The sequence below is a fragment of the Leopardus geoffroyi genome, chromosome B3 (assembly GCF_018350155.1).
Source record: "Leopardus geoffroyi isolate Oge1 chromosome B3, O.geoffroyi_Oge1_pat1.0, whole genome shotgun sequence".
Lineage (NCBI taxonomy): Eukaryota > Metazoa > Chordata > Mammalia > Carnivora > Felidae > Leopardus > Leopardus geoffroyi.
This window is the reverse complement of record NC_059337.1, coordinates 76691605-76715395: the sequence shown is the minus strand read 5'-3', so window position 1 is coordinate 76715395 and position 23791 is coordinate 76691605. Positions and strand designations below refer to the sequence as shown.

General features: G+C 31.7%; 1 protein-coding gene across 5 annotated transcripts in view; it reads left to right on the top strand.

Moving 5' to 3' along the window:
* NOVA1 (NOVA alternative splicing regulator 1) overlaps positions 1 to 23791 on the top strand; it is a 150716-nt gene that overhangs the window by 107813 nt on the left and 19112 nt on the right. For 3 of the 5 annotated variants that reach the window (XM_045450581.1, XM_045450583.1, XM_045450585.1), the window contains exons 3-4: positions 5502 to 5668; positions 15764 to 15835. In XM_045450581.1, the coding sequence (XP_045306537.1) occupies positions 5502 to 5668; positions 15764 to 15835 (239 nt within the window). The remainder of the gene's footprint in view (positions 1 to 5501; positions 5669 to 15763; positions 15836 to 23791) is intronic. The other 2 variants (XM_045450582.1, XM_045450584.1) reach the window with 1 other exon arrangement.

Here is a 23791-nt window from a genome sequence, read left to right as displayed (position 1 = left end):
AGTATGTGCCCATTATTCTAGACTAGACCTATTCTAATGGACATGATAATTTATAATTTACTATATTTTTTAAATAATTTTCTCAAATTATCTAGTTTTATACACATTTACTGATCTTCTAAACCCAAAGAGGGTAACTGCTTTAATGTAGACATTTTATTAATAAAAAGTTCTTAAAATGAATCACATATGTTTTCGATATACAGATGAGAAGATTTAGACTAAGGTTTTCATTTATTCAAAAAAGACTTCTTAAGCATCTACAGTATACCGTGCACTATTCTAGACACTTGAGGATATAGTAGTGACCATGACAGACAAGGTCCCTTTCATACTTTAATTTTTATCTTTGCTCATGTTATTATTGTTTCCAAATTTTCTTCATAGCACAAGTTCATTTTGTATTCTGTATATATATTTTATTTGTTTTATGTATGGTGTCTACATGAACTAGAATATGAACTCTTTGAAAGCAGGAGTATTCGTCTGTCACTCAGCTTCTAGGATAGTACCTCACATTTAGTAGGGAGTTAATAGACTTTTGTCAAATGAATGAATGAACTGAATAAAATAAAGAACCAGGAGTGTGTGATAATCTGAAAGCTAAGTGAAATGTTTTCAGAATGGATTGGTTAACTGCGTCAAATTCTGCTGATGGGTCAAACAACATAAAGACATGAAGATTGGATTTACCCAGGTACAGCTGTGATGAATGGTTTGAATGGAGTGAGGGACAAAAGCCATACTGGAATAGATTCAAGTAAAAAGAAAGTGGTAAAGAAGTAAAAAGGGAATCATTCAAGGAATTTTGAGGGATAAGAAAATTGAGCTATAACTGGAGAGAGGAGTATGAATGAAGTCAAGGAAACCTTTGAAATGTTTTTCTTTTATTTTGAAAATTCCAAACATACAGAAAAGAATAGTACAGTGAGCCCCCTTACACTCTTCACATATATCAGCAATATCAAAATTTTTGTAGACTTATTTTATTTACTCATTTTGTTGTTACTGTTTAATATTTTGAAGTGAATCCCAATCATTTTATCTGTATATGCTTCGGTATGCATCTAAAAAAAAGGAAAAAAGAAAGGAAAAATGGCAGTTTTTTTTACACAACCTGATGTCATAATCATACCTGTTAAAATTAATGGTAATTCCTTGATACTATCTAATACCTAGATCTTATATTGTCACAATTGTTTAAAATAAAAGTTGTTTGAATCTAGATTAGTCAAATTCTAATTTACATTTGATCATTATATCTCGTAAGGCACTTTTAGTCTAGAGGGAAGTCCCTCTTTATTGATGGGGCAAGAACAATTGACCTGTTGAGTGTCCTACATTCTTGATTTGTATCTTTGATTCCTCATGGTGTCATTTTTTTCTGCTTTCAATATTATTTGTAAACTCTAATGTAGTGTGTTTGATTGGATTTAGGTTCATCTACTTTGGGAAACGTACTTCATCATTAGTGTCCTGTGTGTCAGTGGTATTGCTTCACATCAAGAGGTGCATGGTTCACTTTCACATTCTTTTTGGTTTTATTTTTGTTTTTTTGAGAGACAGAGAGCATGAGTGAGCTGGGGAGAGTGGTAGAGGGGCAGAGAGAGAGAGAGGAAGGAAGACAGAATCTTAAGCAGGCTCCATGCTCAGTGCGGAACCTGATGCAGGGCTTGATCCCATGACCCTGGGATCATGACCTGAACAGAAATCAAGACTTGGGTGCTTAGTCAATTGAGCCACGCTGGCACCCCCACTTTCTCATTCTTAGTCATGCTAATGGCGATCAGGGAGGTCAGCTGGTGACTGCCTTAACATTTCCACTGAAAATTGCCCATTAACCTTACATCATATGATTTGATGATCTTTGCCTAAATTAGTTACTTTATTTACTTTGTCAAATAATTTTTAGTTCTGTCATAAAGGAGGAGTCTTTAAAAATTGAAGAAATTATAACATGTTTTTCTGCTTATAGAAATGATTTAATAGCAAAGGAAAAATAATGATGTAAGAAAGAACTCTAATACCTGAAGAAATCGTGAACTTGGTAGGTAAGAAGGAATAGGGCCCACTGCATAAGTGATAGAATGCTGTAGGTAGGAGCAGGAACAGTTTAAGTGACTTACTTATTATTCAAGGTTACAGCACAGAATGAATATATTTTATTAAAATTCTATCAGGGGCGCCTGGGTGGCGCAGTCGGTTAAGCGTCCGACTTCAGCCAGGTCACGATCTCGCGGTCCGTGAGTTCGAGCCCCGCATCAGGCTCTGGGCTGACGGCTCAGAGCCTGGAGCCTGCTTCCGATTCTGTGTCTCCCTCTCTCTCTGCCCCACCCCCCCCGTTCATGCTCTGTCTCTCTCTGACCCAAAAATAAACGTTGAAAAAAAAAAATAAAATAAAATAAAATTCTATCAAAATTTTGCTATAGAATCTGTTTGAAAATTGTACCTAATTTTAGAAGCATGCATTTTCAATATATGATATTGTATGTGAAATCAAAACTGAAAGCACTTTAAATTTCACTGCCTGTATTTGACATTGACCCTACTTGTTAATTTTTCTAACTTGTCCCTTAAAAGTGCATTTTTAAATTAGTGTGTCTTATACTTCTGTATCTTTACATCATAAGAAATGTGGGCATATACTTTTATGTAATTGTTTTTCAGCCTCTGTTGCTAGTCTATTGCAAAGAGTAGTAAATTCTACTGCTAAACAAATAAAATGATAAATAACTAGCAGTTTAGTTTAGACACTAATGGAGCCTGAAAGCCTTTAAAGTGACAAAAACAGCAACTTTAATGATTTATAGGTGCATTTTTGTTACACAGTTTGGTCATATACCTGACAGTTTTCTCTCTTTGTGACTTTTTCCTAAAAATTATAGTTTTGTGTTATCTGAGTAAAAAGGCCATTAGGGTTCAGGAGAAGAATTTGACAGCATGTCTTCTGAGGATTGCAGCAATTCCCATTGGTGGATATACAATCTCCTTTTTTTCCTTCTTTTTTTTTTCTGTTTTTTCTTTGGTAGTACTAATGGTAGTGATATAATTTAATTCTGAAAGATTATGTACTGCAAATTTGAACCAATGAACTATCTCCAAATTGTCTCCTATATGCTATATGAAATTCAGTTTTAGACAATCATATTTCTTTATGGCTCAGTGATTTCCATTTACTACCTGATAGTCTGTACACTCTAAAGAGTGTTGTTACTCTGTTGGGGTTACTGTATTGTCTGACATGATATGTAGTGTATTAAATTAGAATTTTAAAGGCAACATGGATTATATAATGTCTTCAGTTATTTAGTGCCATGTTGTTTTTTAGAATTCCTATTGAGGTTGAGCTGATTTCCTTTCCTATCTGGCATCCCCAAAGGAGCACTCTGTATTTGTCTCCAGAAGCAGGAATATAATCTGATCTATTTTGTTTTGTCTCCTGACTTAGATAAGAACACTTTGCATGAACTACATTGATCAGTTATTATTATCCTTTCTAGTTATTTATTAGACAGTTAATACAACCTTGTCAAGACTTCCCTAGAGTATCCCTGTAAACTAGATCATTTTACCCAAGAACCACCACAGAGATACATCTAGGTTGACAGGATGAGAAAAGCTGATGAGGAGAAAAAAATATTAAGCCTTCAAACTCACATTATGTTTTTCAGATTTTCTTCATCCTTACAAATGAGAGGCACACTTGCTCTCTACTGAAATATTTTGTACAACTTAAGAAACTTAGTTTTTCATAGACTTGAATCTTCATTGTTTAAAATAAGAAGTTGTAATTTAGGTGTATTCTTGTAATATTATTCTTTAAACTCTTGTGATCTGAGTCTTTTTACTAGAAGTAAGAATGATAAGCTTTTACTATTCTTTTAAAAATTCAAAACTACTAGAAACATAGAAAAATGGTTTGTGAGGCAGTTAATCCTTAAAGCAACGTAGTCTCCCTGTGATTTTTTTTTTTTTAATGTTTGTAGCTTCACAACTTTGTCCTTCCAAATGTACTTTAAAAATGTTTTATACAGTGGCTTAGAATTTTTAAACTGTAACACCAAAAAGAAGTGTGTCAGGTACTTGGAAGTTTTCATGTTTATTCAAAACCTAATATTTTAGAAATTTAAAAATAATCATTCTTTTGATATTTTTTGTTAACTGTTTAATAAATGCTTCTGAGAAGTAACTTTATGTGTTGTGTTGGGATGCTGAGAAGATTACAATTTAATACCAAGCTGCTATAATGAGGCTCACTTTTATAGTCTGAAAATGAATTTTTTTTGCCTTAAGGTTTATCTGTAAAGTATAGAGTTGTAAGATCCATGTTGGACCCAACCAAATGTATTCACTAGCAGTGGAAAGAACACTATTAATTATATCTGTATCAATTATTCATCAATTTCAAATTTCATGAACTATTTTAAAATTTTGGTCTTAATTCTGATATTCTGTCTTATTAAAATTACATAATAATGACAGTGCTGATTCATTCATCTAATAAGTATTTATTGTGCACGTGTTATATACAGGGAGTGTTAAAGGCTGTGGGGAAACTACAGCACAAAACAAAACAAGCTAATCCATTGTCCTCTGAGGGCTTGCATTCTAGTGAAAAAGTTAAAAATTAACAAATATAAAACATCAGGTAATGTTGATGTTATAATTAAAGGAAGAGCAGGGTAAGTGAATAAAGAATGGTAGAAATGAAGAAATATACCCGCCATGTAAACCTTCCAAGACCTCCTCTCCCCACCAGTTTAAATGCTCTTTGCATTGTAGACCATCTGTTTGTGCCATCCATGTCGATACATCCATTATGTTTCACATCATACCATCGTATAATTGTTGACCTGATGCTAGCTTTTTATCCTTAAGATATCTTCTTCGAAAGCTGGGTCCATAGATCTTCATCTATGTGTTACTAGCATTTACACGAAGTCTTTTTATAAACGCTCTGCAAGTATTTTTTTTATGTCAATGAAAGAATGATAGGCTCATAATTTCTTAGGATCTCTGGCTCTACTGGAATCCAAAGGCCGTTTTTGAGACTATTAGGAAAGAATGAGTGTAGAAATGATAAAAAGGAGTATATATGTATGTATTCACTCTGTTTGGTTCAGTTGAACATTTCTTTTTAATTGAGAGTTTTACGTTTTACATTATATCATCCTTTTTCATGGCTTTTTTTATTTTTTTATTTTTTTATTTAAAAAAAAATTTTTTTTCAACGTTTATTTATTTTTGGGACAGAGAGAGACAGAGCATGAACGGGGGAGGAGCAGAGAGAGAGGGAGACACAGAATCGGAAACAGGCTCCAGGCTCTGAGCCATCAGCCCAGAGCCCGACGCGGGGCTCGAACTCACGGACCGCGAGATCGTGACCTGGCTGAAGTCGGACGCTTAACCGACTGCGCCACCCAGGCGCCCCATCATGGCTTTTTTTAAAAAAATACAAAATAAGAAAGAAAGTTTTCTGAAAATTAATCTTTCATCCACAGGTACTACTGAACGAGTATGTTTGATCCAGGGAACAGTTGAAGCACTGAATGCAGTTCATGGATTCATTGCAGAAAAAATTCGTGAAATGCCCCAGAATGTGGCCAAGACAGAACCAGTCAGCATTCTACAACCCCAGACCACCGTTAATCCAGATCGCATCAAACAAGTGAGTGTTTAGTTGGGAAATCAAAGAGAAATATCCACAGCATAGTATGAATTCCTTATAAAAGAAGCTTAAAGTCTTAGCAGATGAAGTTTTGTTTTTTTCCTAAGCATACTTAATACATAACAAAGTTGTCATTTAATTTACTTAAAGACTGTCAGTCAGAGCCTCTTCCATAGATTGGCTAGTTGATTTATTGATTGATTGAATAAGTCACTTTTTAGTGTTATACTGAGGAGCAATTATATGGCTCGTTACTTTTGTGATTACCTTTTAAAAATTCATAGACATAAATTTGTTTAGTTTATAGGGATTAAATCTATTTAAAATTATATCACTTTTTAAATAAAGTATAAAAATTGAAGTGAGAGTATATCCTCAAGATTTCAAATACCATATTTTTAGTAATATTTGTAGTTTTCAGTATACTTATAACCTCCTATTTTGTTAACTTGTTATATATAACAGTTTTTATAAACAAATATGTATAAGTAAATTTTTGTACTTAGCAAATAGTCTTTTGTTACAAATCAGCTATTATGTTCTGTATAACATGTAGTCTTTATATATGTCATAAAAGGCCAATGTTTACTTTTAATGTGTGAGATTTTTCTGTAACAAAAATTTTATTTGATAAAAGACAATGTGAGTTGTTAAGGTTGAATAATGGCTGACATGCTGTAGGGGAAAAATGACATTCTTTAATGTTAAAATAGGTGAATCCTTCCCCATAAACTCTTAAATTCTCAAATTTATTTGTTACCTTATGATTATAATTATTGTTTCTGCATTTGCCCCTTTATAATTAGCTGCTTAATTTGTGATCATACAATCAGTAGACTCTGCCTTCAAAAGAAATGTATTAACTTCATTAATTTACAGAATACTTAATTTACAGCATTTTATGTTCATTGTAATAAATTTGAAATGTAGCTCAAAATCTTATTAATTTCATGTTTCTGGATTGAAAAAAAAATTATGCCAAACAGTGTTATTGACATATTATAATTTTAACAATGTATAGATAAAAGTAAGGCTGACTAATCATACACAAACATAGGAATTAATAATTAGGTAATATATTTTCAAATTATAGGCTAACATTAAACTTTCTGTTGATTACTGTTCAAATTTTTGCCATGTTTACATCAGATAGCTGCTATTCCATATAAAATTTCATTTTATACTCTGTCACTTTGATTTCTCTACCCTTTTTAAGGAAGTATCTTTTAATGTATGCATGGCAGAATGTAAATATTTTAGAGTTCTACGCATCAGTTGATGTTTTTTTCTTCTTCCCAGCCATATATAGTTTAGAAATTTAGCTTATCTATGCCAGGGGAATACAAGGAATATTTTTAAAACTGATACCTTGAAAGAGAGATACAAGGACTCTGTATCCAGATTCTAAAACTATGAGTTTAGTTAAAGACTTCTGGGTTAAAATCACCTGGGGCTAAGAATTTACAGAATTGCCACTAAAGTGTAGTAGGGTTTATTGACTTTCTGCCTTACTCCAGCCTATTTCTACTCTCTTTTATACTTTCTGTGAGAAAAGTGCAAACATTTATAGATAAGAGTAAGCATCTTGATTTTTTAAAAAATAAAATATACAATGTAGTCTGAGTAGTATATGGCGGTATATTTAGGACAATGATATGAATGAATATTATTTTTATAATAATAGCTAGTATCAAATAATGGAATATGAATCATTAAAATTCCAATTTTCTCTATGCAATATGAAATTTAAAGGCTCCCGTATATCCAGTACCACTATAGATTGATGAAAACCAGAATTTGAAAATGTTTGCTTTTTTTATTTACTTGCCTTGGTCAGATAATGTTATTTAAAATCATGATAAGTGTTAAAAACAATAGTGATTGATTGATTTTTGTGTATTTGCATTCATTTGTAAGCCTGGTAGATATTAATGGAATTAAAATTATTGTTGATTTTAATATTTTTATGTAATAAGTGATGTACATGAAATAGAGTATCATTTAAAAAATTAACCAAACAAGTACACTAAATCTATTAAGGCAATATATTTAATCCTTAAACATTTTCTTTGTAAGTGTAAAAATTAAAAAATTTACTTGAAAAATCTGGAGAAACGATCAAACATATTTCCAAGATAGTATAGATCAACAGAGTTTTTTATGTTTTAAGTTTTCCTATTTTAGCAATGTAAGATTTTTTTGTTGGGTTATTCGCTAAATAGTAAGTCAAGTATATAAATTTAAATGACCACAGTTTTGTTTCTGAAGAAATTATGCTGGTTATCCATTATCAAATAATATGTCCAAAATAAATTGCTCTAGAATATACAAAAACATTTCATATATCATATTTCATATGGTATTTTTATATGATAGTTTTATATATGCATACATAATACATAGAATCACAGTAAGATTTCTTTTAAAATGGTGGTCTTTCCTTTGACATTTGTCTCTTCTTTGGGCTTTATTCGGTCCTGAAGTTAATTTTTAAAAAAATTTCTTTAAAACGTCTTTTAGAATTTTCTTTTAGTTAAATTGGGCAAAGAATAAAATTAAGAGTTTTAAAAAATGAGAGAGCTAGAAAATACAACTTCTGCACAGAAATGAGTTCATGTTGAATATAAAATTATAGCTTTCTGAATGTTTATTACTACATGACTGTTGTTTTTTATGATTGATAACTTTAAGGTTTGCTTCCTAAAAGAGTATAATTTATAGGTAACTTGGATTTAAAAATAGGAAATCACAGTTAGTTCTAAACAAACATTTTAAAAGTTACAATTTCAAACCATATATATGGACTTTTAACAGAATATTGTGTTCTGAATTATGTAATCTAGATATAGTTGGTAACTGAATAAATTGCATGAACCAGAATATTCTGCCCAAATGAAACCTACATTTACTGACTGAATGAATGCTCAGACAAATACAGTTTTGTAAGAAAATAATACAAACTGGTCTTGCGGGCCTTTGATATAGTGGAATGATGAAATCTAGGATAACAGCCTTACATCCAACTTCAGATATTAAGGTGTTGTTCCCTCTCAAATGTTTGCTGTTGTTGTTTTATTTTAAAAATATTTATTTGCCAATAGAGAGGGACTCCAATACTTTATATATTCAAATGGTAATAGTAATAATGATTAACGTGCATTGAATAATTAAAATATTGTAACCTCTGTTCTATCACCTTAATTAGGATACTTTTATGAAGCACCTAATAACCACTGTGCAATTTTACAAGTCAGTATACAAAGAAACAGAAACGCAGAAAGAGCCAGTAAACCAAAATTAAACATATATTACAACATAGAACATACTATTGCTTATTTTCAGGACACGCAAATAGCAGAGACATTCAACGATCTTCAAATAATTTAGACCTTGTTTGCCTAGAAGCTTTGAACTCATTCCTGGAGCATGTCTTTAGTCCAGAGTAGTTGGTACACATTTTTCCATTTCCACCTTTTTTATGTTTTGAGCTTTATACTCTATACCTTTTCCCCTCATAGGATTATTGCAACTTTTCTTCTTTTTAAGCCCCTCAAATCCCTCTCCAAGTATGGTTGCTTATACATAATAAGTCAATATAAGAAACCCTAAAACAAGGTAGAAACCACAAATCAGTGATACAGTTAGCATTTGTTAACTCCTTTTGTCTGTTACAAATTTTCAGCAATTCTTTTCCATTTTGGCTCAAATGTATTTTTAAGAAAAGCTACATTAAGAACAAAGTGGTTATAGGCATTTAGAGAATTTTCTTGTATTTTAAAAAAATCAAGTGAAGATATCAAGAATCTCACTTAGAGTTTTACCTCTATCGTGAAAAATTGGCAAAAATAGCACATAATTGTATTCACTATTCATCCATTCAGTCATGAATTTATTAAATGCCTTCTTACTGAGTTGCAAGATATATTAAATTGTAGCCCTTGCTCTCTAAAACTAGTTTGTGAGAGATCAGAAATGATTAAAATGATTTATAAAAATGTCAAACTGTATATACCAAAACCGCAGCATAAACAGTGTACTGTAAAATATATAAAAGTTCAGAGGCGTGTGGAAGAAATATAGGGTGGAATGACATTTGGTCTTATAATACAGGTGAGGATTTGAACCGGACCTTGAAGATTCTATAGGAATTTCCTAATTAGAGGAGAAGAAAGAAAAAAAGCTTATTTTAGGCATGTGAAACAATATGGATTTGAGAAGAAAGCTATAATGGTTGAATAGTAAGGTGACTCTCTTGACAGAAATGGAACATTTGTGTTGGAGTTTAGAGGAAATTAATGTTAGGATGGGACCAGATAATGGAGAGCCTTGGATGTCTGGCCGAGGGACATTCTATAGATTTCTTCATAGTATTTCCCAAAGGAACTTTTTAAATTTCTCTGAAAAGTTAGAACAAAAGGAAGCACATCTGCATTTTTTTCTCTTCTGTTCTGAAAATCCAGACAGACCCTTAAAAAGGGGTGCCTGTATGTATAACTGTTGGTAGAAGAGAACTATGACAATTAGCTGAGTGATCTACTATGCAGATCTTTAGGTCTGAAGGTTTATAAGAAAGTATTTTTTAAACTTCTTTCATGTAACACTCAAAAATTCAAGGAATGTTAAGCTTTGTCAGGCAAAATAAATAAATAAAGGTTTGGTGGTCAAGAATGAAGGATCAGCAATGTAATAGTGACATATACGGTGTTTACTCTGTTTCTCTGCCAGCCATTGTGTTATGCGCTTTACATGTATTATCATATTTTATCCATCTTCACAAAAACCTATCAGGCAGGTAAGGAGTACAGAATCCATGTTATACTTAAGGAAGCTGATGAGTGAAGAAATTTAATAACTTACCCAAGGAAATGTAATTGATAATTGATCTTGACACGGAGCTATATGGCCTCCAATTTTGAGTAATGATGATAAAATGAAATTTAGTAGATTTCTCTCTTTGGGGACATTTCATTATCTTGAATAAGTTTATCCAAGAAGAGATCCTCATTTAAAGTAGAATGTCTTGTGTCAGGGTGAAGTTAAGAGACTAGGCAATATTTTAAGAAGATGAACACCTACTCTGGTTTGGTAGTGAAGCTGAGGCAAATGCATGATGTTAAAAGAAATGTCAAAGTAAAATCTGTGAGCCTCTGAGAATGATTTGTTCTAGTTCCAAAATGGTAAGAAAAGAATAAAAAATGATTATATATGGTTTTGAGCCTAGCAGAATAGTGAAGCCTAAAAAGCAATTAATGAATTGTAGGCAACTGTTTGAAATAATATTTTTGTTTGTTGCAGGCAAATTCAATAAGTTGTAAGTTGTATGCTTTTCTCTTGAAGTAGTCTTTTATAGAAACACAGGTGAGAATGTAAAACTGAAAATATAGATCCTTAATTGCATCATAGGTGATAATTTCACTTACCATCTTTATTGTAGTAGAGAAAAAAAGGAGCAAAAAATGAGATAAAGAAACAAGAGAAAAAGTAAATCAGAGGCATTGTAACGTAGTAGTTAAGCCCATAGGAGCCGGAGCAGGTGTGCCCAGGTTCAATTCCTGGCTCTTTAATTTACCAGCTATTGTACCTTTGGGTGAGTTGTTTTGCTTCTCTGTACCTCAACTTCTTTACTCATAACATGGGGTTAGTAATAGTAGTCTATTTCATAGGGGTATTGTATTAACTGAGTAGAACTATACCTGGTTCCTAGTAAGTGCTCTATTAATCATCAAGATAAAAGGGAGATCAGTAATATTCCCTACGATAAAATAAGGAGGGAAAGTATAAGGAAAGATGCTCAAAATGTTCCAATACCCAGAGAAAAATAAAAAAAAAAAAGATTTCAATAGGAGATTATTGGAGATTTAAAGGTTAGTTTTAATCACATGGTGAGAACAAAGTCATTATTTCCTACTAATATTATTTCCTAAAAGTATAGTGGCTGGGTAGGTAAAGAGAAAAAAATGGTGTGGAGGTTAGAAATGCTGATTTGAAATTTTGGATATACAAAGGAGTAAAATACAAGTTAGATAAGGGAGACTCACGTAACCCCTCTCTCTACTCAAGAGGCTGATGTTAAAGAAAATAAACAAGAGCTTGAAAAGGCAGAGAAATTGGAGATGAGGTTTTTGAGGGGACAAGATGACTCAGCAATAGGGGAAAGTTAACATTTAGGGTATTCAGGGGAGGAGGTCTGAGTAGGAGGTCACAATTTTGTCTATAATGAAAAGAAGAGGAAGATGTAAAAAAAAAGGTGGTTTGGAAAATGGAAAAAGTTCAGACATAGTTAATTGTAGTAAATAAGGAGTTCATTCTGGAAAATCATGATTTTTTTCAAATAACAGAGACCATAAGTTGAAAGATAAGTAAAATGCATGGTATTGAATGATTGAAGAGAAGGATAATGGTGTGGAATAACAAATTATGAGGAAAATAAGCAATGGAATAGGAATAAATTCTGAAAGACCTGTGTAACTTTGACAATATGAATTTATATTAGAGCTGAGGGGTTCCAGATTGTTCAGACATTGGAAGAAGGGAGGAAAGAAACTTGTCATGATGAAAAGCCAGAGATGACAATTACATATTCACATACTTTATCCATTTTTTATAGAGCACTGTACAGATTTATTTAGCAGAACTCGAAACACAGGTGGAAGGTGACTACTTGAGTAATACTACTCAGCTACTAATAGGTTTTGAATTACAATTGAGACTTCTTGTTCATTGCTGTTCTCAATTTACCTATAACTATCAGAGGTTCTTGACAGTCTGTTACTGTAGATTTGCTTGGAGGTAAGCTGCATATATTACAGAGTTCATTTATAGTAATATTTTCTGATCCAGCAAAACTGTCACTTGTTAACAAGAATGCATTTTACAATTTGTAGTCACTTTTTTAGTTCTTATTCCCAGAAACCTAGTTATATCTACACTTAACTAAATGTCTGTTGTTAAATCATGAATATTTGAAAACTGTTTCAAAGGATCCACTGTTTTGAAATTGTCAAATACTTTAAAATTTTCTGCAATACGTAATTCAGCCTCCAATCTTTAAAGCAGACTTCTTAAACGGCTACTCAATTCATGTAAATAAAAATGTTATATTTTTCCATTTGAAAGATAAAATTGTGCTAAAAAATGACTGTCCCTCACAATCACTATTGGATAAATGTAAAAAAAAATTAGAGAAAGAAGTGTCCTTTGTAAGTGTTATTTATAACAAATATTTTAACATACTTTGCTTATATGGATATACAGTTAGTTACATCTTCATGATGTGTGACAGGAATTTTACTAAATGATTTTTAACTCTGAAACCATGAAACTTTAAATCTGTGTGGTAAGTAGGAGTGAACACTTTGTTTACAAAACAATAGGGAAACAAACATATTGTACATTTATGTTGAAATTGAAATATTTCTTATGGATTCTTCGGTTCTATTTTTGTTGAGAAAACTATTAAAGCTGTTTCATTAATCTAATTAATAAACATTTTAAATGAGAGGTATTATTTTAATACATTTATCTGTTTGTTAGAACAATTTTTTTGTAGCTAAAAAATCTACCAAAAATGCAAACTTCCTGGAATCTTTTTATTGTTATAAGTTAAATTTGTAAAGGGAGGAGACTTTTTGTGTTTAAAGTATCTTTATGAATAGTAGCTACAAAACTCATCATGTGTTTATTTCATTATGTGACATTATTTTAGAAATTTAAGTGAAGAAAATCTATTTAGAGATGATTTATTGTGACATTTTGACAATCTTATCCCTTCAAGCTCAAACTTATATAATTTTCACCTGTTTATTTAAAATACTAAACTTTAACTTCTTATCAGATGATGATGTTTAATAACCAAACTTTTAATGATTTAAACACATTAATATTTTTCCCAAAGTTTAAAGTTACTGTTTTTGTTTCTATGAGAAAGAAATAGCATCAGAATTATTAAGGACAATGTTGATGACTATGAATTGTATCAGTTACTAATAATATATGTCTAATATTTCATATATATGCCAAGCAATAAAAAAGGTATTGAATAAGTTGATGGAAGATAATATTAATTGAAGTGACTACAAATTCTGAGCCACTTGCTATTACTACTTTTTCCGCATTGTTCTTTGCAGTGTTTCAGTACCTTATTGAGACTTCATAGCCAGGGTAAGGTGGATGTCATAGTGAACCTCTGGTACTTCAGGTTGATTTTACCCTGATGGAAATAGAAGAACCCAATACATACTTAGTGCTTCTGTATGTTAACGAACTTAAATTCTAACCTGTTTTGACAGAAATGGCCTCTAGATTTATTTCACATCTATTTCATCAGCAACCTCAGAATTAATCTGAGATAAGTACAGAACAGATTTTTAAGTATGTTAATTACTCCCAAGAATTCTCTGTAATAACACTTGTAACCAGAGATGGGAAAATAAAATTTTCACTGTTTAACATATAGTAGCATCATGTCAATAATATATGTTCCAGGATAGTATTGCATGAAAAGAAAATAGTAGAGCAATTTTTAATAACTGAAAATGAAAGTCTCTCTGGAGAAATGACAGGAATTTATTACAAGGAATGAAAACAGAAAACAAAGGTTTTGAAGATGTATTTTTCTTCTTTTATGAGGTTTCATTTCTGAATGTAGTTCCTGTCCCCTTTTTAAATATGATTTAACAAAAAAAAAAAACCTTGGTATAACTCAATATTAAGTCTGGTTTTCCTCAATGTATCTTAGGTTTTAACTTAAAAGAACCAGGAATCACTTGAAGAGTGGACTATTTAAAACATGATTTGATGTTAGAACCAATCTTTACTTTGTTACTGGAGAATAGTAGTTAAGCAGAAGCCTGTGAATTTCCTATTTTTTCTTTTTATGGTCAACTGCTTTGTTCTACCCAAATTAGAACTTTCGAAATCTTAAATGAAGAAATATGATTTTGTTAAGTAATTTTATCTGTTTTTTCTGACACTGCTGAACCTTTAAAGTTATGCTTTTGCTCATATCTGAGTAATTGTGATGCATATGTATTAATATAAAACATAATGTCCACAAAGAATTATGTCTATACTATAAAACTACCCCATTTCACCTATTAGGAAATATTATCTATTGAGGATGCTTCTTAAGCAATGCTGTTCACTAAAAAAGTGAAAATACATTTTTTTAAAAAGAAAAAGGCTTGACATCTTACACTTTAAGGTTATTCCATTAGACTTGAAGTTTTTAAAAAATGTTAATGTATTGTTCAACAAGTATTTTATGGTCTCATACTATATATTTTATATATAGTATGTATAAGTGTTTAGGAATGAAGTGAACAATAAATATGATTCCTAATATTTTTGTGCTTATTTTCACCACAGGCTGATGATGCTACAATACATCTATATTAAATTTTTAGTCTTGAACATAAATGATAAAGATATTATAGCAATTTGTTAAAATGCTATTAGTTACTTGTTTATTAATATGAGGTTAATGTTTACATTTTCAGACGGGCTCTAAATTTATTAAAAATTAATATTTTAGAAGATAATCTGATATTAAGAACTCAGAAGTACAAATTTAGTTGCTTTTAAGTATGGATCCCTAAATTCATATGGAATCAACTTGTTGGTGATGTTCAACATATTAAGTAGGTAGATGCTTTTATGCCAAAGTAAACTTCATTTCACCACTTCTTCCAATCCCCGACTGTATTCATTGATAGGAAAGTAACTCTTTCGGTTTTACTCATTGACTTTCTTGAATTTTTGTTTGACATCTCTTTTCCCCCAAGCAAACAAGAGGGAAAGAAAAGAGACTACTATTCATGAATATGGTCAGGATACCTTTAATACTCATGTGAATTTTTATCAGTCACCATCATGATTTCAAGTCATGAATTTATTTTTACATGCTTATGCATGCATATTTACATGCATTAGTTACTTAATTGATCTTAAATTCCATTAAATTTGAATGAATAGGAGAAAAATTTGTTCATAGGATTTTGTTCTCGTTATATTACATTTTATTTTATTTTGTTTTATTTAAATAATCAGTTTAAGGCTTTTAAAGGTTGATTTGCTCCTGAACTGCTTTGTTCCCAGACATTGCCATCTTCCCCAACTACCACCAAGTCCTCTCCATCTGATCCCATGACCACCTCCAGAGCTAATCAGGTACAGTATCATCCTGTCATCTACACCATACTTTTCACGGGTGATTGCCTGCACACTGGAGAAAAAGATAATGGTGGGTTAAGGATGTATTCGTTCATTCACATATGTGCACCATGATCAGATTCCAAGTAACCTGAGAAAGAAATATCCATTATTCCTGAACCTTTATATGCATTTTTTACTTTAGATAACAAAAATATATTCACATGGTAGACTACAAGAATTTTGGATTTTTCCCTTAAAATTATGACTTAATGGAGCTCTGTGGGTTTTTTATTGAGTCACTGTTTATAATCTTCATTATTGTTTCTTCCTAGGATTATTGGTATATATATTAAGAATGTCATATATGTAAAAAATAAATGTATAAATATGACTTATTGAGCAAAGGTATATCTTTAAAAGTGAATGCATTTTCATTTGTTTTTTATTTTAGACATGCCTTACTATGTAAACGATTTTCAACTTTCAATGAAAAACATTTCTAGCAATCTGAAAGTAACTGAAAATTCGTGTTTGTGATAATTTTAATGCTGTTTAACAACTCAGGAAATGGTATTTTCTTCTAATTTAATACTAGTGTTTTCTTTGGTGGAGTGGCACACTTTGCAATTAGAAATATGAAACTTATGTTTTTGATGATTGTTTTGCTACTGAATATTTGTAGGTCATTTTTCAAAAATGTAGTTATTTTTGGCACATTTAAGTAAATCATCTAAAATATTTATATGTAATCCAGAGCCTAATGTACTTGACAAATGTTGAAAAATATATTCATTAAAATGATTAAACACATTTTCATTTTGTCTGAGTTGAGCTTCATTTAGGTGAGAGATGTTATTTTTTTTTAATATTTCCACTTTTTTACTAATACAAGGCCTTATGGGATTATTCAAATATTAAATGAAAGCTTATCTTTTTAATATATTTTTCATATAGTTGACTAATAAATTAACTTTGAACTATATTTGCTAACTATATTAAGTGTGCCCTTTGCATGTAATCTAATCTAAGTCTATCAGAATAATTTTGCTCATTTGCTAATTCTAATACTTTTGCAACCTCAGGAAAAATTTTAAAACAATAACTGGAAGCAAAACTAACATTGAGTGCTATTTTATTCTATAGTAGGAGCTTGATTTTCATTTTATACAGTAGCATTCCCTTTAGAAAAAAACTACTTTATAATACTCACATTTTAGCCCCAATAAATTGGTTAAAATAATACACATCTCTAGTGATGAAACCCAGCACTTCCCTTTGAAGGAAATGATATGAAATAAATGTGAGAACAAAGCTTGTAATATTGATGCATGAAGTTAAAAAGGTGTTTATACATTTGCACTCTCTATGCCTTATTTCTTACATGAACTTTATGTGATATAGAAAACTATTGGAACAACTGACTTTTTTTTCTAGTGTTTCTCTTGTATTTTATCATTCTTTATTCTTCGAACAAAAGACAAATGAGAACAACAGCAATACAAACAAAAGTAACGGTTTTTCTCAGTGTATAAAGTAAAAAATCCTGGATCTGGAAAGAAAAACTATCTCAATAGTTTTGTCTTTGATGTTAGATTTATACTTTCTTTTTTTATATATGAACATGTGAATTTTTATTAATTGATTTCTTTAAAGGCTCACTTATATATTGAAGTTTACTAATATTTTTACCCTCCAGATATATTACTATATCCATCTCTACCAATTCTTATATTTTCCTAGTCTGAAATAGTAATTCATTGTGGTTTTGTACTTTGTCTACTATACTCTGTTAAATATATTTTATTTATATTCTGATTTCTTCTGTTTTTATACAAACAAGCATAGTATCTCCTGGATAACATAAGGCAAGATATAAAAGAAGAACAAAACAGAATTCTTAAATATTGGAATTTTAGTCATCGTCCATTCTTATGTTATTAGTAGTTTGTACTCATTGTTCTCCCTCGGTATTTCCCAATAGTTTCAACTCCACTAGATTAGCTTAGATCTTTAAGGGTATATAGATAGAAAAATGGGTTCTTGTATGATAATCTTAAAATTTTCATAATTAAAGTGAACTTTTAAACCTATAAGTAATTTTTTTATGTGTTGCAGCTAATAGGATACCCTCTGCTGTTAAAAGCAACCAACTATAAACTTTTTCCTTGTAAATTTTTATAAACCAATGTAAAATACATCCAGTCAACTATTTGTGTTAATTTCATCCGTAATAGCTACGTGAGTTATAATTGAGTCTTTTTTCAGAATAAATAGTTTGTCTATGTTACAAACTAATGTGATAAAAAGATCTAAGGGACTATTAATATTCAGAAAATCCAAAAGTAAAAAGCACAGAAAATACACCAAAGAGTAAGTTTTATTGCAATTTCAACATTTAAAAATCTTTTCTTTTAATAAGTACCTACTAAATTTTAATTTTCTACCCTCATGTTTCTACAGATCAGACTATTTCCACAGGTCAGACTGGCAGACTGTAACCACAGTGTTGTGGGTCTATCTATAATAATTTTCCCCCTGAAAATTGAGAAGTCTTACAGAATGGTGGTTAAAAGTCAAGACTAGCACCAAATTGTGTATGATCAAATCCTTGTTCTGCCACTTACTTGCTGAGTAAATTAGGCTTCAGTTTCCCCTTTTGTGCAATTCAGATAATTATAGCACCTCAAAGGGTTGAAGAAAGAAAGAAATTCATTGTTAATAAATAGTACAGTATCTAGAATGTAATATTCACCTTAAATGTTAGGTTATGTTTATTTTTTTATGAAATATCTTTCAAGTGATATGAAAGAGTATTCTTTAAGATGGTGAATAACAGCATACAGCTTATTAAAACTGAGTTTTATCTTTAAAAAAGGATTCTAAGATACTAGTGTTCCTGCTTTTTTAACTCCAAAATATTTCTGTAATCAGTCTCTGTGTGGTTTTTAGGATAGTTTAAACTACACTACAGTTATTTTCTCCTCTAGTGAGAATACTAAGTCATGCATTCTCCAGTGATAAATCATCTTGCTATTATTTCCCTATTGAGAAAGAAAAGTTATAAGGGCTAATAGTTTTATAACTTACACTTTTGTGTGTGTGTGTTGCATATTGCAAAGTGCAACTTTGAAATTTCCAACAGGCGAAATTTTAAATATGAAGCAAATATAAAGATATAATAAATAGAAGTAGATTCTTTAAGCAATGTGTTTTTTAAAAACTTCACAAAATAAAAAAATAGAGGTTTGATCAGTTCTGAGTTATTGATACTAAATTTTTTAGTCACTTCTAAATTCAACAAAATGGTTTTGTTAATCAGTCATTGGTGCCAAAAATTAAATTCCAGCCTTAATTTTAGATTCCTGGCGGTTAGCTCACCTACGGTTCTTCTTAAATTTCATGAAAAGAAAAAGGAAAAATAACAATTGCAGAAATATCTGCTTTATGGACACTCATTTACTGATGAATTTGAAATCATATCTCAAAATATAATAAAACAAATGAAAACAGATAACTCATGTATAGCACCTTTGCTATGGTTACAGGAAAACACAGATGAAACCCACTGGTCTTTCTTTAAATTCATGACTGTAGATCTCAAATGAATCCTTAATTCTCAAATAGTCGTAAGCCCATTTACTTTTTTACTCTCTAGATGGCTATTTCATATGTTCTCTTCTTTCAACCTCTGTATTAGCTTTCTGTTGCTGTGTAACAAGTTACACAGTGGCTCAGACAGCACCCATTTATTATCTTGTAGTTTCCATAGGTCAAGAGTCTAGGCACTGCTTCGCCGAGTTCTCTGCTCCTGGTCTCACAAAACTGCAATCAAAATATCGGATGGAGTGCATTCTCATCTAGAAGCTTGACTGAAGTCTAATCTGCTTTTAAGTTGATAGAGGTTGATGGCAGCATCCAGTTCCTTGAAGTTGTATGACTTAGGGGCCCTGATTTCTTACTGTCTGTCGACAAGAGGCTGCCCAAGTTCCCTGCAGTATGATCCTCAGTACAGTAGGCACTTTCCACTATGGCTATTTACATCTTGCAAAGCCAGCAGGAAAATCTTTCTCCCATGTGTGCTAGCAAGATGAAATCTTACATATTGAACTGAATCACATGTGTGACTTCTCACCTCCTTTACTATACAATATATAATCACAGTAGTGACATTCCATCATTTTGCCACATTCTGTTGATTAGAATCAAATCACAGTTTCCACCCACATTCAAATGGAGAGAATTACACAAAATGTAGCACCAAGGAGGCAGATCCTGGGGCTTTCTAAGAACTCCCCTATCAAACCTTCCAATATCTCTTGCTCCATCCTCACTCCCAACAGATGATCTGAGTTCCTGCTTCACTGAGAAAACCGAAGCAAAGGAAAACTTGCACAAACTCACACTAAACATAAACGTAATACCCACATATTCTACATTCTCTTACCTTGTCCTATCTAAAGCCAGTAGTTTCACTTATACATTAAACCTCATCCTTTTTCCTTTACTCGAAGACATCTCTTCAGCAATTCTGCCTTCCCTCTCCTTTATTATCTTTCACTTTTTTGTCTCTATGGAATCGTCCCCATCAGCATGCTAATATCTGTTTTTTCCCCCATCTTAAAAGACTAAACAAAACTTTTAATGCCGCTCTCCCGACCAGCTAATGCCCCACTTCTTATACTCCTTTGTAGCAAAATTCACAAATTGTTTTCTCTGTTCTCTGTTTTCCAATATGTCTCTTCCTTCCCATTCTTTCTTAGGTCCATTCCAGCAAGATTTTTGCCTCTACCATTTCACCAAAACTGTGTTTGCCAAGGACATCAGTGATGACCACACTGGTAATTCCAGTTGTCTATTCTCAGTACACGTGTTACTTGGCCTATTAGCAGTATTTGTCATAATTCGTCACTTCCACTGCCTTGCTAAACTTTCGTTACTTGCCTTCCAGGATACTACACACTTGGGGTTTTACCCCTGCATCATATCATGTGCTTTGTCTCAGAATTCTTTGCTAGTTTTCCTCATCCCACTTAATGTTGGAAATCTCCATGCCTTACGACTTCTTTAGGGTTTATACTTTGTTTCTCCTTATCTAATACCATGGCTTTCATATGTTAACAATCTGCAAAATTTATGTCGTCAGTGAGAGGCAGCTTTACTATGAACTAATGAAGCTTAAGCCTTAAGATTTCTCACCTCTACAAGCTTATTACAAGGCACCGTACCTAATTTTAAGTTCATTTCTTTGAATATATTTCCCAAAGATGTCCCCTAAAATTGTATGATACCGGTCCCACATAACTTGGGTTCATATTTATCTCTTAATTCCGCTCTAAGAAACTATAGACTGTATCCGGATTCCCATCCAGCAGTTTCCACTTGCATATCTAATGGACATTTTAAATTCATCAGTCCAAAAAACTACCCTAACCTTGCTCCATCCATCTTTACCAACCTTTACTATCTCAGTAGAGGCAATGCCATACATCCACTTGCTCCAACCAGAAATCTTAGATTCACCCTCACCTGTTTTCTTCCATAACCCAAATCCAGTTTCTATAAGATATAATAGTGACTCTGCCTTTAAAATAGAGGTAGAATCTTAATCACTTCTCATTACATCTACTGCTATCCTAGTCCATGCCTGTATTATTGCAATAGCCTCCATATAGGATTTCCTACCTTTTCTACCCTTGCTATCCAAAAGTTTGTTCTATACCACGTCTGTATTCCTTTTAAAAATGTGTCAGGTTTTGGTGGGGTTTTTTTCCCCCTTTGCCTATATCTGTGATAGTTTCCCATTTCACTCAGTAAAAGCCGAAATCCCAAAAATGATACCCATTAACTTACAAGATCTGGTCCTTGTCACATTACCTCTTTCATTTCATTTCCTACCTCACCTGCTTACTACTCTGCCTCAGCCAAATTTACCTGCTTGTTTTTCCTTGCAGACAATAGGTGTGCTCTCTCCTCAGTATTTTGTTCTTGCTTTTCTCTCTGCTTTAAATTCTTTTATCTCAGAGATTTACTTGGCTAACACCTTCAGAGTCCTCAAGTCTTACTTCAAAATTTGCCTTCTCAATAAGGCCTACTGACCATCCTATGTAATATTGCAGACTGGCCTCCTTCTAGTACTCCTAATTCCCTTTGTCTTGCTGTATTTTTTCCACCCCTTCATAGAATACCACATATTTGTTTATTGTCATACTCACTGTGCATCGTCTCTCTCACTTTCGTAGAAAGTAAGATGAATGACAACAGGGATCTTTGTTTTATTCTCTCATGTATCAGAAGCACTAACCGGCAACATAATAGGCTCTCAATTAATATTTGTTGAATGACTAGTCTTAGGAGGAAAAATAGGCTTACGACCTGTATGTTTAAAAATCAGTTTATTTTTAGGAGCACCTGGGTGGTTCAGTTGGTTAAGCGTTCAACTTCGGCTTAGGTCATGATCTCACAGTTTGTGGGTTCGAGCCCCGTATCAGGCTCTCTGCTGACAGGTCGGAGCCTGGATCCTGCTTCGGATTCTGTGTCTCCTTCTCTCTCTGCCCTTGCCCCACTCACAAACACTCTCTCTCTCTCAAAAATAAACATTACAAAATTTTGAAAAAATGAGTTTATTTTTGAAAATCCCTTCAAATGAAATTTTGAACATAAGTTCTCTAAAGATCTAAACCACCTGAATAAGGATGCTTTTAAATTTTTTATTGCAATTTAATTTATTTAATAATATTTGTTTTTTAATAAGTTTATTAAAATATATTTTAAATATAGTTGATGTACAATGTTATATTAGTTTAAGGTACACAACATTGATGATTTGACAATTCTCTACATTACACAGTGCCATGAAAAGTGTAGTCACCATCTGTCACCACACAATATTACAGTATTATCGATCCTATTCCCTATGCTGTACTTTGCATCTCTGTGACTTAATTATTTTATAATTTGAAGTCTGTAACTCTTAATTCTCTTCACCTATTCCATCTATCTGCCCACCCCCTCCTTTCTGGCAACCACCAGTTTGTTCTATTTATGTGTGTCTTTATTGAATAAATAAATTGAATCTTAAATTAACGGGACATAGCTTTCTTCATTAGACTTCTGTTTTACTCAGAACACAGTTTGAAAGCTAGTCAGGCTCTTGTCTCAGGTATTGTCACAATTCTCCAACAAAAAATTTTCATTTCCTTCAGCGTATGTGTGTGAGTTGGTGTGTGTGTGCACGTGTGTATAATATCAGGGTAGTGTTCATTAGAAGTGTATTTAAGAAAGTTCTAGAAAAATAATGAAATACAAATGTTCTTTTTAAGAGAAGTGATTTTATTATTTTTATTTTAAGGGAATTGTATTTATTACACATTAGAGTTTATGTATTGTGCTTACTACTAGGATGAGCTTTATAAAATTGCTGATATTAAAAAATTGCTACTATATGAGTGAAGTTTCTTAGTATATATCATATACATATCAAAATCTGTAAAACTTTCCAAGAATAAATTGAACCAAAAAAAGGATAGAATCCATATTAAGAGAATGTAAAATTTTCATATAAGTACATAAAATGCTTCCTTAATGAATAGACTTAAAATAATTTTGGAAGAGAAAATTTAATATAGAAATAGCAATGTTTTTAAATTAAAATGTAAATGTATTGTAATTTTCATTTTCTCCCCAATTTTTTTGGTATTGTGGGAGCTAGAAACAAAGGCAAAATGATTTTAATATTCATATGAAAAAGAAATGCCTAAGAATTACCAGGAAACTATTAATAAAAGGATTATCAAAAAATAATATTTGTGTGGGACGGCTTACTTGGCTCAGTATTAAAATTTACTATAAAGCTATCATAATAAAAGGAGTGTGATATTAACACAAACAGGTATAATTTATCAGTGAAATTCCAGAAATCCAAGTACATATGAGAATTTACTGTGTTTTATTATATATTAAGAAAGGTAGTAT